Here is a 13,775-nt window from a genome sequence, read left to right as displayed (position 1 = left end):
AAAAAAAAAAAAAAAAAAAAAAAAGGTATTTCTTAGTGGGGGTTTGTTAAAATCCCACTTTACAGAATAAGTCAGTCCCCAGCGCCAACTCCCAGAGAAGTGACTTGTCTGAAGCTTGTTTTGGCAGAGTCATCAGTAGTTGCTGGTAGGGCAGCGATGAAAATGAAAAGTGCACTTTTCAAGACCTCCCACGTGGTTTCCTTAAGTGAAGCAGAAGTAAGTTTTTTAACCTTAGAAAATTAAATGTGCTCCAGCTACCCTCATAAAAAACAAAAGACTGGCCAGATGCGGTGGCTCATGCCTATAGCCTGTAATCCCAGCACTCTGATAAGGCAAGATGGGAGGATTACTTGAGCCCAGGAGTTTGAGACCAGCTCGGGCAACACAGTGAGCCTCCATTTCTTAAGATTTAAACAAAAAACAAAAAAACATAAATGCTTAAGGTGATGGATAAAAGATAAAAGATGAAACAGGAAGCAGATTAACAGAAATACAATCTACTTGCATCAAATTGCTCCAAACAAAGAAGGCGACCCACGAGGACTTTTCCCCAACTTTCTGTCTCTGGCAGCAATAATCTTAATTCTGTTCATTAAAGATGAAAGAGAGTCTGTGTTACAGGAAGGCTCGGTGGGTTCTTTAGCTCTGAAAAAGAAGCTAAACCCCATTGTGAGATAGAGTATGAGAAGGCAGGCTCTCCTGGCCTGTGAGAGGGAGTTGGGAAGGGCAGGCTCTCCCACTGTTAAGTCCTACCGTTTGCAATGTGGAGGGTTTTCTATTCTTCATCCAATAGAGTAGCCTTCAATAAGCACTGCTATATAAACAAGATATTTAAGAGCTTCCAATGTAGGTCGCAGCAAAGTTATCTTTTATAAAATACATCGTTTATGTTGAAATTATTCTCCACTGATTTAACAAATATTTCAGGCCTACTGTGTGCCTGGTGCTGCTTTGATAGCTGTGATTAAAATAGACAGTCTCTGCCCTTATGGAACTCACACTGTCTGACTGGGGAGAAACAGTCATACAAATAATGAATTCCAATTGTTTTAAGTGCCCGCAAAAAAGAACTATGAATGCACATAATTGAGGAACCTGATCTGCAGAATCAAGGAGGGCTTTCTTTTCAACCGGGGAGAGGACATTATAAATTCCTGTGTACTTGTGTTATTTATAGTAGGAAAAAATAAGAAAATCTAAATGTTCAAGAATGGGATGTGGGCCGGGAGCAGAAGCTTATGTCTGTAATTGCAACACTTTGGGAGGCTGAGGTAGGTCAATCACTTGAGGTCAGAAATTCAAGACCAGCTTGGCCAACACGGTGAAACTCTAACTCTACTAAAAATATAAAAATTGCCAGGCGTGGTGGTACATGCCTGTAATTCCAGCTACTCGGGAGGCTGAGGCACAAGAATTAATGGAACCTGGGAGGCGGAGGTTGCAATGGGCTGAGACCATGTCACTGTACTCCAGCCTGTGCTACAGAGCAAGACTGTCTCAAAAAAAGAAAATGAAAAAAGAAAAAGAAAAAGAAGAAAGCTTCTCACTACTGCACCCGGCTGGTCTTTTTTAAAAGAAGGAAAAGAAAAGAAAGAGACAGAGACAGCGACAGAGAGAGAGAGAGAGAGAGAAGAAGAAGAACAAGAAGAAGGAGGAGGAGGAGGAGGAGGAGGAGGAGGAGAGGAAGAAGAAGAAGGACAAGGAGAAGGAGAAGAAGAAGGAGAAGGAGGAGAGAGGGAGAAAGAAAGAGAGATGTGGTTGAATAAGTTATGTTACAAGATGGGATATTATTCAGGATCAAAACTCGGTTTAATTTTCAATTGCAGGAAAACTAAAGTTGAAAACCACTACACAGAAGATGTAACCATTTGTGTTTAAAATCAGAGTGCATATAAGCATACAGAAAAGATCCAGAAGCAAACTTTAATAGTGGTTATATCCACATGGTGGGGTAAGTTAGAGGCTATTTTTAATAATAAAAATAAGCGTGTGTGTGTGTGTGTGTGTGTGTGTGTGTGTTTAACTCTTTCCTGAACTACTTGAGAGTAGCATTCATATATTATGACTCTTAAACCTTCAGCAAATGTTTTCTAAGGGTAGGTATACTGTCCTACATAACCACCGGACAGTAAATTAAACATGGAAACAACACTTTAATCTGCATCCATAGAACAATTTGGTGAAGTGATCCCAAAATGTGCTTTACATGTGCTGAAGAATTTTAAAGTAAATCCCAATTATTTCATTTCATCCCTACATATATTAATATACACCTCTTTTTAAAATGTGGGCATACTTGTTATATAACACCAATGCCATTAACACACCTAACAAAAACAGCAAAATTCCTTGGTATATGAAACTGTTATACTCACACTAGATTGGTCTAACATGCACAAGTTCAACAATAGCAATTATTGGAGCGGATATGGAGCATATAAATTCTGCATTTTACTGGTAGCAGTGTAAACCAGTCTGACCACTTTGAAGATAATTTGGCACTGATCTCTCAGAACTAAGCACATATATTCCAGATGGGTATCAAGAAATAGGTCCAAGAATGCTCCCAGCAGTAATATTTGTAATAGTCAAGAACTGATAATGGATGTCCACTGTCAACAGAAAGGATAAACTAAAACTGAACAAAATGAAATGTTTTTCTGTATAAAGATACAGATTAGACATTAATACGATTACAAGGTAAATTACTGTTTAATAGAAGGCTTCCACTAGTATGTAAATTCAGCTCATTCAGCTATGTTTATTCTAGTAAGTTTTGCCCATTTTAGCTAGTTCTAGAGCACTTGAAAAAATTAAAATGATAAAAATATTTTTCACACACTCAAAAGACTCATTTTAATCATACGCTTCAACCTCTTCTAGTCATATATTTTTAAAAAGCTGAAAACCAGGCCAATATAGGCTTACCCTATCACTACTGCTGCTCACACACAAGTCAAAGAATAAGTTGTTTTGCTTTGTTTTTTTCCCCTCAACTTTGTATTTTAGAATCGGGGGCACGTGTGCAGGTTTGTTACAAAGATACACAGCGTGATGCTGAGGTTTGGGGTACTTGACTCACTCAGTACAGTACGCAAGAGGTTCTTTTTAAGCTGCTGTCCCCACCTCTCTCCCCATTCTAGGTAGTCCCTAGTGTCTTGTTGATTGGTCCCATCTTCATGGCCATGTGCACCCAATGCTTAGCTCCCACTTGTAAGTGAGAATATGTGATATTTGTTTAAGTACACTTCTCCTTCACAGCGCTCAATGAACTTATTTACCAGTGCAGTTTCCCATAGACTGTAAGCTACACTTGGGCAGGGACTTGTCAGATTGTTTGTGTATTTCGCCAGTGCCTGCCAGCGCTTGGTACACAAGCAGTTGTGCAAGTTACTGAGTAAACAAGTGATAGCCACAAGGTAAGGGACAAAGAAGGAAACGTTAGAAGATTCCAGACAACCCAAGTTACAGAGCAAATGGCAGAAAAGCCTGTATTTGCAAATCTCTATCCAGAGGAATCCTGCACTCCCACCACCTTCTCATTCATTCAACAACTTATTTATTATACACCCACCACATGCCAAGAGGGGACTGACAGAACTGAACACACATACCAAGTTCCTCCACTCAGTTTTACAGTACAGTGGAGAGAGATGAGAGACATAAAATAGATAATATGATGTCAGCTGATGAAAAGTAGAACGAAAGAAAGCGAGTTAAGACAGTTAGTGGTTTGTGTGGTCAAAGAAGACTTCTCTGATATAGTGACACTTAAGCAATAACCAGAATGAACTGAGGGGGTGAGCCATGTAGACATCTAGAAGAGTACTCTAGAAGAAGTACTTGTCTTTTGACACAACTTGAAATTACCTACCTCCACCATGTTACATGCAATTTTTTTTCTTTATAGTTAATAGCTAGCTTAAAAAAAAAAAGATCAGGCCAGGCACGGTGGCTCACGCCTGTAATCCCAGCACTTTGGGAGGCCGAGGCGGGCGAATCACAAGGTCGGGAGTTCAAGACCAACCTGGCCAACATGGTGAAACACTCTCTACTAAAAATACAAAAAATTAGCTGGGCATGGTGGCGGGTACCCATAATCCCAGCTACTAGGGAGGCTGAGGCAAGAGAATCGCTTGAACCTGCGAAGCAGAGGTTACAGTGAGTTAAGACTGTGCCACTGCACTCCAGCCCAGGCATCAGTGCGAGACTCTATCTCAGAAAAATCAGCCAGCTTGTTTTTGGCACAGCTGACGATCTCCATTTTGTCTGTTTTAACACTGAGACCCATGATTCTTACCACTGGACCAGTTTTTCCTCATTTTTATAAAATAAAAAACCCAAAATCCAAACACTTAAATAACTGCACAAACACTTACTATATATAACTTATAAAATACATAATGCATAAACGAGCAAGACCATCTGTTTCTGTGGATATCCAATAGCCAAAAGTTACCTTGCTAAATTCTACACCCAGGGCAACAGCAGCCCATCTGAGAAATTTGCTCCTTCAGGGAACTATCAACATCATTCAGCGTGAGCAATTTAGTTGATTATTTATTTTTTAAAAAGCAAACTATAAACAACAGACAAGGCTATAATTGAGTTTCCTCTCTAGTTGCACTCCCCTTCAAGCCCTACCTTAAATAATAATAATAATCATCATCATCATCATCATCATCATCATCAAACAACAACAAAAAAAATCCTCAGATTAATCTATCCTTTTTATTAAGACTCTTGGGCCAGTTTTGCATTATACTTGACCACACATGCCTGGGTAAACTTTTTGTGTTTCGTAAGTCAGTAAAAGGAACCAGAACGGGCCTACAATCTGGCCTAAACTCCATACATATATATATATTTTTGGGACGGAGTCTCACTCTGTCACCCAGGCTGGAGTGCAGTGGCCGGATCTCAGCTCACTGCAAGCTCCGCCTCCCGGGTTCACGCCATTCTCCTGCCTCAGCCTCTCGAGTAGCTGGGACTACAGGCGCCCGCCACCTCGCCCGGCTAGTTTTTTGTATTTTTTAGTAGAGACAGGGTTTCACCGTGTTAGCCAGGATGGTCCCGATCTCCTGACCTCGTGATCCGCCCGTCTCGGCCTCCCAAAGTGCTGGGATTACAGGCTTGAGCCACCGCGCCCGGCCTCCACATATATTTTAAACTTTAATATGCTCACTTTGTTAACGTTCAGTTGCTTCTCTAGACGAACGAAGTCCAAACTTGAAGCAGGTCTACATGTAAGCACAGAGACAAGAGGGGACTGTCAAAAGTACAATGCACAATGAAGTGGTGTCTGTGTGAAGGCAAGAGGTGGTATCCTAAAGCCGGTGGGTAGGGCTGAGCAAGGTGGGCATTTAGGGTGCAGATCAACCGGAATGAGGATAGAGTCCCCGAAGGTGGGCAGCCTGGAATGGAGTCAAGAGGATGTGCAGACATAGGGTATAGAATCCATGTAAAGGTAGCTGCACAATATCACAATGGGGACTGGGGAGAGATGATATTGTATCACAGCAACGGACTGCCTCACAGGGGTTCAATAGAAACATGTGGAGTAAATGATGGAACAGTGCGCCTATACTTAACGGCATTTAATAGTCTTTAAAGACATGTTAAAGGCTGCCTGAACCAGTCACTAAGCCCACAACCCTATGGTCTCCATCTCTTTGGGTCAAGTTGAGATGCTCCTGACTTGACTTCCTGAATTTTCACCATGCCTCCTTTTAACAGCACTGACCTGGTTAGGCAATCACCTTCTCTGACTTGGAATTGTATCAGCAGCTTACCACCAATAAACCTCTTCTCTACTCTTCTATAAACCACAGGACTGTCAAGAGCTTTTTAGTGTAAATCATATCACTTCTAGCTAAAAAACCTTCAAGGGATCCTCCAAACCTTTAAGAAGCTGGCCTGCTTTTCCAGTTTCATTTCTCTATGCCCCAGGGACAACACTTGTCAGAGTCAGGCAAATCTCCAAAATTAAGCACTGGATTTCCTCTGCACATCTTCACACCTTTAAAAATGAAAATGTTGGCTGGGCACGGTAATTTCAACACAAGGCTGAGGCAGGCGGATCACTTGAGGTCAGGAGTTCAAGACCAGCCTGGCCAACATGGTGAAATCCCGTCTCTACTAAAAATGCAAAATTAGCTGCGTGTGGTGGCACGCGCATGTAATCCCAGCTACTCAGGAGGCTGAGGCAGGAGAACTGCTTGAACTCAGGAGGCAGAGGTTGCAGTGAGCCAAGATCATGCCACTGCACTCCAGCCTGGGCAGCAGAGCGAGACCCCATCTCAAAAAAAAAAAAAGGAAAAGCTATCATTTCCTCTGTTTAGGGTGCACTTATGCCCCTTGGTCCAGCCAGCAAACTCCTACTCATGCTTCCACATTTCAATCAAATGTCAACCATCTTCAACTCTTTGTTTCTACCTAGGAAAGCGAGCACCTTCTGCTGAGTCCCAAGGGAAAACATCAGAATACTGACTCAATGGTACATGGGAGATGCTTGATGTAAAAATGATGTGAGTCAACTACTCTTCTCCAGTAAGTGAACATTTTCCAGTTTCTCAGTCTGCCACCCTCCAGATTACACATGATGGCAGATTGTGTACTTCATTCACTCCTTTGTTGCTGAAATCTCAAGTCATGGTTTCATCAAGTAATTTTCCATGACCATTTAATATTTAAACTCATTGTTCTAATCTATGTTATTGGGAATTATTTACACTTTCTCAACATGAAATGTCTCTACAGGCCACATTTTCTAGGCATATCCCATAAGTATATCTCTCATTAAATGGGTTTTACTTGGACACAGCCCAAAAAAACTAGTATAATATTAATGTTTTAAGCATTGAATTATAATTTATTAAATAAAGCAGCCTATGAAGGCAGACAGGTGTGGTATAGTCTGGAGACAAGAGATCTAGCTAAAACTGGGCTACCATAGTAACTAGCTATGGGACCTTAACCATTTGACTTTACTTCTGTAGACCCCAGTGTTTTACCTCTAAAAGAGGTGCCCTAGGAAAACTACATATAAATTATTTGCTCACATGTTCATTTTTTCTGTCTCTCCATTAGAGTATGAGATTCCTGAACCTTTCACTCCTGGTACATTCCCAGACACAAAGCTGTTCAATTTAAAATGTAAATGAAAACTCAGAGGATAAACATGAATTCAGTATAACCTGAATTGAGATACTTTTGGACAGAATTGTTACCACAAGTCTAAGATTCACCTAAAAGAATAAATATAGAGCCAAGAACACTGAAAAGAATGAAGTCCACGGCCGGGCGCGGTGGCTCAAGCCTGTAATCCCAGCACTTTGGGAGGCTGAGACGGGCGGATCACGGGGTCAGGAGATCAAGACCATCCTGGCTAACACGGTGAAACCCCGTCTCTACTAAAAAATACAGAAAACTAGCCGGGCGAGGTGGCGGACGCCTGTAGTCCCAGCTACTCGGGAGGCTGAGGCAGGAGAATGGCGGGAACCCGGGAGGCGGAGCTTGCAGTGAGCTGAGATCCGGCCACTGCACTCCAGCCCGGGCGACAGAGCGAGACTCCGTCTTAAAAAAAAAAAAAAAAAAGAATGAAGTCCAGGCACAAAGTATGTATGAGTTTAACGTAAGTGAAGGAAAAAATATAATTCAATAATTTCAGTTGCCACAACGATGTAAAAAAGAGGGGAAGACAGAAGACATCAGTCTGTTTGTAATCTGGGGATGGAAGAGGGGTTCGTGGCATGACAATATACCAGATAAACTGTGGCGTGGCCAGACAATGCACTAAAAATAAATGAACTATCAAGCCATAAAAAGAGACAGAGGAGGCCGGGCGCGGTGGCTCAAGCCTGTAATCCCAGCACTTTGGGAGGCCGAGACGGGCGGATCACGAGGTCAGGAGATCGAGACCATCCTGGCTAACACGGTGAAACCCCGCGTCTCTACTAAAAATACAAAAAACTAGCCGGGCGACGTGGCGGGCGCCTGTAGTCCCAGCTACTCGGGAGGCTGAGGCAGGAGAATGGCGTGAACCCGGGAGGCGGAGCTTGCAGTGAGCTGAGATCCGGCCACTGCACACCAGCCCAGGCGACAGAGCAAGACTACGTCTCAAAAAAAAAAAAAAAAGAGACAAAGCAACCTTAAATGCGTATTGCTAAGTGAAAGAAGCCAATTTGAAAAGGCGACATACTGTATGATTCCACCTGGAAGCATTCTATAGAAGCAGTAAAATGATCAACGGTTGCCAGAGATTAGGAGGTAGAGTGGGAGATGAACAGGTGGAGCAGAGGTTTCTTAAACCAGTGAAACTATGATAACTACATTGGTGGATAGGTTATTAGACATTTATGGGAATCCACAGAACATACAACACAAGAGTAAAGCTTAATGTAAACTATGAATTTCGAGTGATAAAAATGTGTCACTGTAGGCTGGTTGATTATAACAAACATATCCCTCTGGTGGACCCCAGTGCAGGATGTTCACACTGGGGGAGGCGGTGGGTGTGTGGGGGCAGAAGATAAATGGGCACTCTTTGTACTTTCTGCTCAATTTTAGCTGTGAAGCTAAAATGTCTCTAAAATATAAAATCTATTTTAAACAAGAAAATAAGAAATGTATTAAGGGGCAAAAATCTTCACTATTGCTTTCTTTAAAATGATGGCTTGAGCCCAGGAGTTCAAGATTGCAGTGAGCTATGACTGTACCACTGCACTCCAGCATGGGCAACAGAGCCAAGATCCTCTCTTAAAATGTATGTACTTTATTTTAATGATACATATTAGATGTACACATTTCCAGGGTACATGTGATAATTTGATACATTCATATAATCAAATCAGGGTAACTGGGATACCCATAATCCTAAATATTTACATTTTCTTTTACTAGGAAATTTCAAAATTTTCTCTTTTCCCCCCCCCCCCCTTTTTTTTTTTCTTCTTCAAAGTAGAGGGGAAGTCTATGTTGCCCAGGCTGGTCTTGAACTCCTGAGTTCAAGCATCCTCACCTCCACCTCCAAGTGCTGGGACTACAGGCACATGCCACTGTACCCGGCTAACTTTTGGGACTTTCAGAGACATGGGGTTTCACCATGTTGCCCAGGCTGGTCTCAAACTCCTGAGCTCAAGTGATCCGCTGGCCTTGGCCTCTCAAAGTGCTGGGATTATAGGGGTGGGACATTGCACTCAGGCTCTCTTCTACTTATTCTGAAATGTACAATTCAAGGCCAGGTGCAGTGGCCTGCGTATGTAGTCCCAGCTACTTGGGAGGCTAAGGCAGGAGACTCTCTTGAGCCCAGGAGGTGGAGGTTGCAGTGAGCCAAGATTGCACAACTGCACTCCAGCCTGGATAATAAGAATAAACCTCTGTCTCAAAAAAAAAAAGAAATGTACAATTCAGGAATTTTAACTAGAGTCATTCTACGGATCAGGCTTTTTTTTAAACAGAGTTAAAAAAAGAACTAAGATTCTAAATATTCATCAATAGGTAATACAGGTAATTTTGTTTAAAAAAAGGATAAATTATGATACATCCATATTATTTACAGTTAAAAAATTAGATAACTGTAGATATACTGAGATGAAACAAAGTCCCAGATGTACTTATGAGCAGATTGATAACAGTTCACATTTTGTGGGAAACAATTATATATCATGCATTAAGTACTGTTTGAATTTTCTACAATAGCATTTATTTTTATAATCACAAAGTAACTTTATAAGCTTTCAGTAACCCTAAGAGGCAGAACTCTGAACAGCCACTTTGAAAAGAAGCACAAGAAAAGCCAGGGATCTCCAGACATCATTATACACAATTTTTTAGTATCTGCTAGAAATATGTCCTAAATCACTTATTTCTACTTCATGTCGGAATAAATGCTGGACAACCAAGACTTCTACATTCTTCCAAAACTGAGACACCTAAATTTTCAATAGAGTAATTGTTAAACATACTGATATATCCATATGATAAATATTACACCTAGTTATTTAAAACCTTTATAAGCAGTTTTAATAACGTGGAAACTGCTTAGGTCCAATGTTCAGGAAGACAATACACACATACACACACACAGATAATCTATCATCTCACTCATATAAATACGTACAAAAAAAATTGGAAGAAATACCCTAAAGTGTTTAACAGTTATCACCACTGGGTGATGGAATAAGAGGTGAATTTTTTTTATTCTTTATACTTTCATCTATGAACTTTCAACAATATGTAAATGCTACTTTTAGGTAAGTGTTTTGTTGCTTTTGTAGTTTTGTTTATTTCCCAGTGTAGAAATGATTGCTCACTACTGATTACAAAATAATACATTTCTACAAAGCCGTCCTCATCCTGCCTTCTCTCTAGGCGACTTTGTTCACTCTAAGTGCTCCGTGTTTACTCAGTTAATAAATGGAAAGACAGATGAATTCTATAAAGTCAATCCTGGGCGGGTTGGCTCAGGCCTGGTAAATCCTAGCACCTTTGGAGCTGAGCACGGGCAGATCACGAGGTCAGGGAGATCGAGACCATCCTTGGCTAACACGGTGAAACCCCGTCTCTACTAAAAAACCAAAAACTAGCCCGTGCGAGGTGAGCGGGCTTCTGTAGTCCCAGCTACTCGGAGGCTGAGGCAGTGAGAACGGGCGTAAACCACGGGAGGCGGAGCTTCAGGTGGCTTGAGAACTAGTCACTGCACTGCCAGCCAGGCGACAGAGCGGACTCCGTCTCAAAAAAAAAAAAAAAAAAAAAAAAAAGTCAATCCTTTTTTATATCCCACCTAAGGAAAACCCCTAGGTCCCATGCACCCCGAGGCCCTTCTACCCTAACAACTTGATTTCCCTGAAAAGTATGTCTGGAAGCCTTTCCATGACAAAGTAAATAAATCCCGATATTCCTCTTCAATTTTCATAATGTGAATGCTACCGATGAGCCCTGGCTTAGTTCATCTGTCTTCCATTGCTTGACACTGACAGGTTATTTCCACGGGTTTGCTGTGCAGACGCTTGAGGTTCAGACCCTGCAGCGGCCATTGTGGGCAGGGGTGTTGGGGCCTCCCGCTCGAGTTGGGTTCTGGAGGAAGACAAGGTACCTGTTCCTAGCGCTCAGCGGGGCCCTGTGACAGCTGTGGCTGTGGCTACCGCCAGGAAAGGGACAGAGAGGCAGGATAAGGTCAGAACTGCTGGGGCTGGGGCGGAGACGGCTGCTCCCAGGTCTGGGTGCGCCCAGGCGCCTCCCCCCGCTGCCAGTCCCACCTCCGCTGCTGCTCCACAGCAGGAGGGCGCAGCCCCAGCCCCCACAGGGCTAGGGACCCGTGTACGGGGAGCAGGCCGGGTGCCCCAGGATGAACTTGAAGCCCAGCACTGCCAGCTTCCAGCTGTGGGAAGGGCTGGTGGCAAGAGGGACCCGAAGCAGCACTGAGCCCGAGGGCGGAGATCAAGGGATGTCTCCCTAAGGGTGGCCCTGTGTACTGGCTGCCATCTCTAGGTCAGTGGGGGCCAAGTTTGCGCCCAGAACATCAGCGTGCCCCCAGAGAGCTTGACCCGAAGCATCCTCCAATTCCCAAGAGAATTGCCCACGTTGCTTGGGCCCCCTGGGAAGCCCTGCTGGCAGGAGCAGTAGGGGGCCAGCACCCCAGGCTGATCGGGGTCTGGGATCCGGGCCTGCGTCCACACTGCCTCCACGCTGGGGCTCCTCTGGCTTTTCTTTGGTATTCCAGCTCTCCAGTTCTGAAACCAAACCTGGATTCGTGGCTCAGAAGTCCGTTTTTCTGGCCAGTTCTTCTCTGACGGTAATTCCAGGATAAAGGTCCGTTTGAAAGGCCTCAGTAAGAACTGTGTATTGATATCTGTCAAATTTGGTCCTCCTATGCCTCTGGCCTGGCTCAAGTGTGTCTCTGCCATAAGATGAGCTCGCTGTCCACTGGGAGCCTCAGTGGACAGGTTAGATTTTTCAACGTTTAAAGTTTTAACCAACTTTAACAATTAACAATTGTTTAAACAATTGTAATCAGGGCTTACAATAAAACTGTAAATTTATTTTATAGGCAATACCACTGTTTAAAAACCAATTAACTTTCCATATTTTGCTCTTTTCTTCTATGTCTATGAAAAATAAGATAATATTAAAATTAAATTCTGACTCCAAAGACTCCAATAAGTAATACAACAGGAAAAGTGACTAATACAACTTTAAACTGTAATAACAGAGAGATAGTGGCTAACAGGCTGAATGAATACAGCCTGAGAAATAAGTGAGATTATGACCCACGAGTGAAGCATCAGCAAACCTGGGTACTACCTGTGGTTCCACCACTTACTATCTGTGCTACTTTTACAACCCACTGACTCTTTGAACTATGGGATGCCATCTGTAAAACAGAGACAAAATCTTCCTGTTACTATGAACATTGAATGATACAGGAGTATGAAAAGCATTTTAGTACAATGCTGGCATAAAGGTTCAAAAAATGCTCAGTATTCTTAATATTCAGTTCCGAGTACAATTTAAGATGGACATTGTGACCAACTGAAGCACACTTAGGAGGACAACAGGAGATGAAGAGAGACCCCAAAATAAAACCATCTGAAAAGGCACCTGAAGCAACTAGCTTGGACTCAGACAGTAAAGGAGATACAATGACTGAACATTTAAAGGACACATATGGAAGCAAACTTATTTAGCGAAGTTCAGGAAAATAAAGCTTTTACAAAGGGAGGCAGATTTTTAGTGCTCTGTAAGAAAGAACATGTTCAAAAACAGAATAGATCGCAGGGTGCAGTGGCTCACGCCTGTAATCCCAACACTTGGGGAGGCCGAGGCAGGTGGATCACCTCAAGTCAGGAGCTTCAGACCAGCCTGGCCAACATGGCAAAACCCCATCTCTAACTAAAAATACAAAAATTAGCTGGGTGTGGTGACAGGCACCTGTAATCCCAGCTATTCAGGAGGCTGGGGCTGGAGAATCACTTGAACCCAGGAGGCAGAGTGCAGTGAGCCCAGATCATGCCGCTGCACTCCAGCTTGGGCAACAGAGCAAGACTCCATCTCAAAAAATAATAATAAATGTTTTAAAAAGAAATAAACACTTTAAAACTCTTCAAATTATTTATCTTAAAATATAGAAGAAATAGAATACATATAGAAACTTTTAGCTTCAAAGGTACCTTTAAAATCTTACATTAAACAAGAAAGGTAGGAAAAAAAGTGCTCTAAGACTTACACTTTGCTTCTGACAGATTTTGATTGGGTGACCAGACCAACATGCCAAGATTGTCCCGTTCTTGACTGCGTCTTGCCAGTTTGGCTTGGGAGAAAGAAAAAAGAAAATTATCATTAAAATTTGACATATATAATAAGAAATAAGTAACAATACCTTTTAATGTATTGTTGAATACATCCACCTTTTACCTGTATCTGGCCCAATGGGACCACACACTTAACATCAGAGTGAGGATGGAGATGGGGGAGGCGACAGAGTCTGCTGAAACATTTCTACTTGCAAGTCCTTTCCTACTTTTACTGATTTTACAGTATGCTGCTCTGCTTTTAGACATGAGACATCCAAAAAGAAATCCACACATGCCAAGGTACTCAAAGGTTCTCTTAAAATGCTAATTCTTCATGTGTGCTTGCAGCACCCTTACCCTTCTCTGCCTGAGTAACCTTTTAGTGACTTGGCAATAGAAATTCCAAAATTATTTTAACAGCATTATTAAAGAATAACCATTTAAAAAGTTTAACCTGAAAGTAAACTTCTAAAATGCATACTA

General features: G+C 42.3%; 1 protein-coding gene across 1 annotated transcript in view; it reads right to left on the bottom strand.

The window, feature by feature from the left end:
* Window positions 1-13,352, bottom strand: part of RCOR1 (REST corepressor 1) — a 52,764-nt gene extending 39,412 nt beyond the window's left edge. Inside the window, 1 exon segment of the mRNA XM_017851493.1 lies at window positions 13,226-13,352. Coding sequence (XP_017706982.1) covers window positions 13,226-13,352 — 127 coding nt within the window.
* Window positions 13,353-13,775: the final 423 nt, after the last annotated feature.

The sequence above is a fragment of the Rhinopithecus bieti genome, unplaced genomic scaffold (genome assembly GCF_001698545.2).
Source record: "Rhinopithecus bieti isolate Rb0 unplaced genomic scaffold, ASM169854v2 scaffold_34310, whole genome shotgun sequence".
Lineage (NCBI taxonomy): Eukaryota > Metazoa > Chordata > Mammalia > Primates > Cercopithecidae > Rhinopithecus > Rhinopithecus bieti.
The sequence above is the reverse complement of the archived record's forward strand: the minus strand, read 5'-3'. Positions and strand labels throughout refer to the sequence as shown.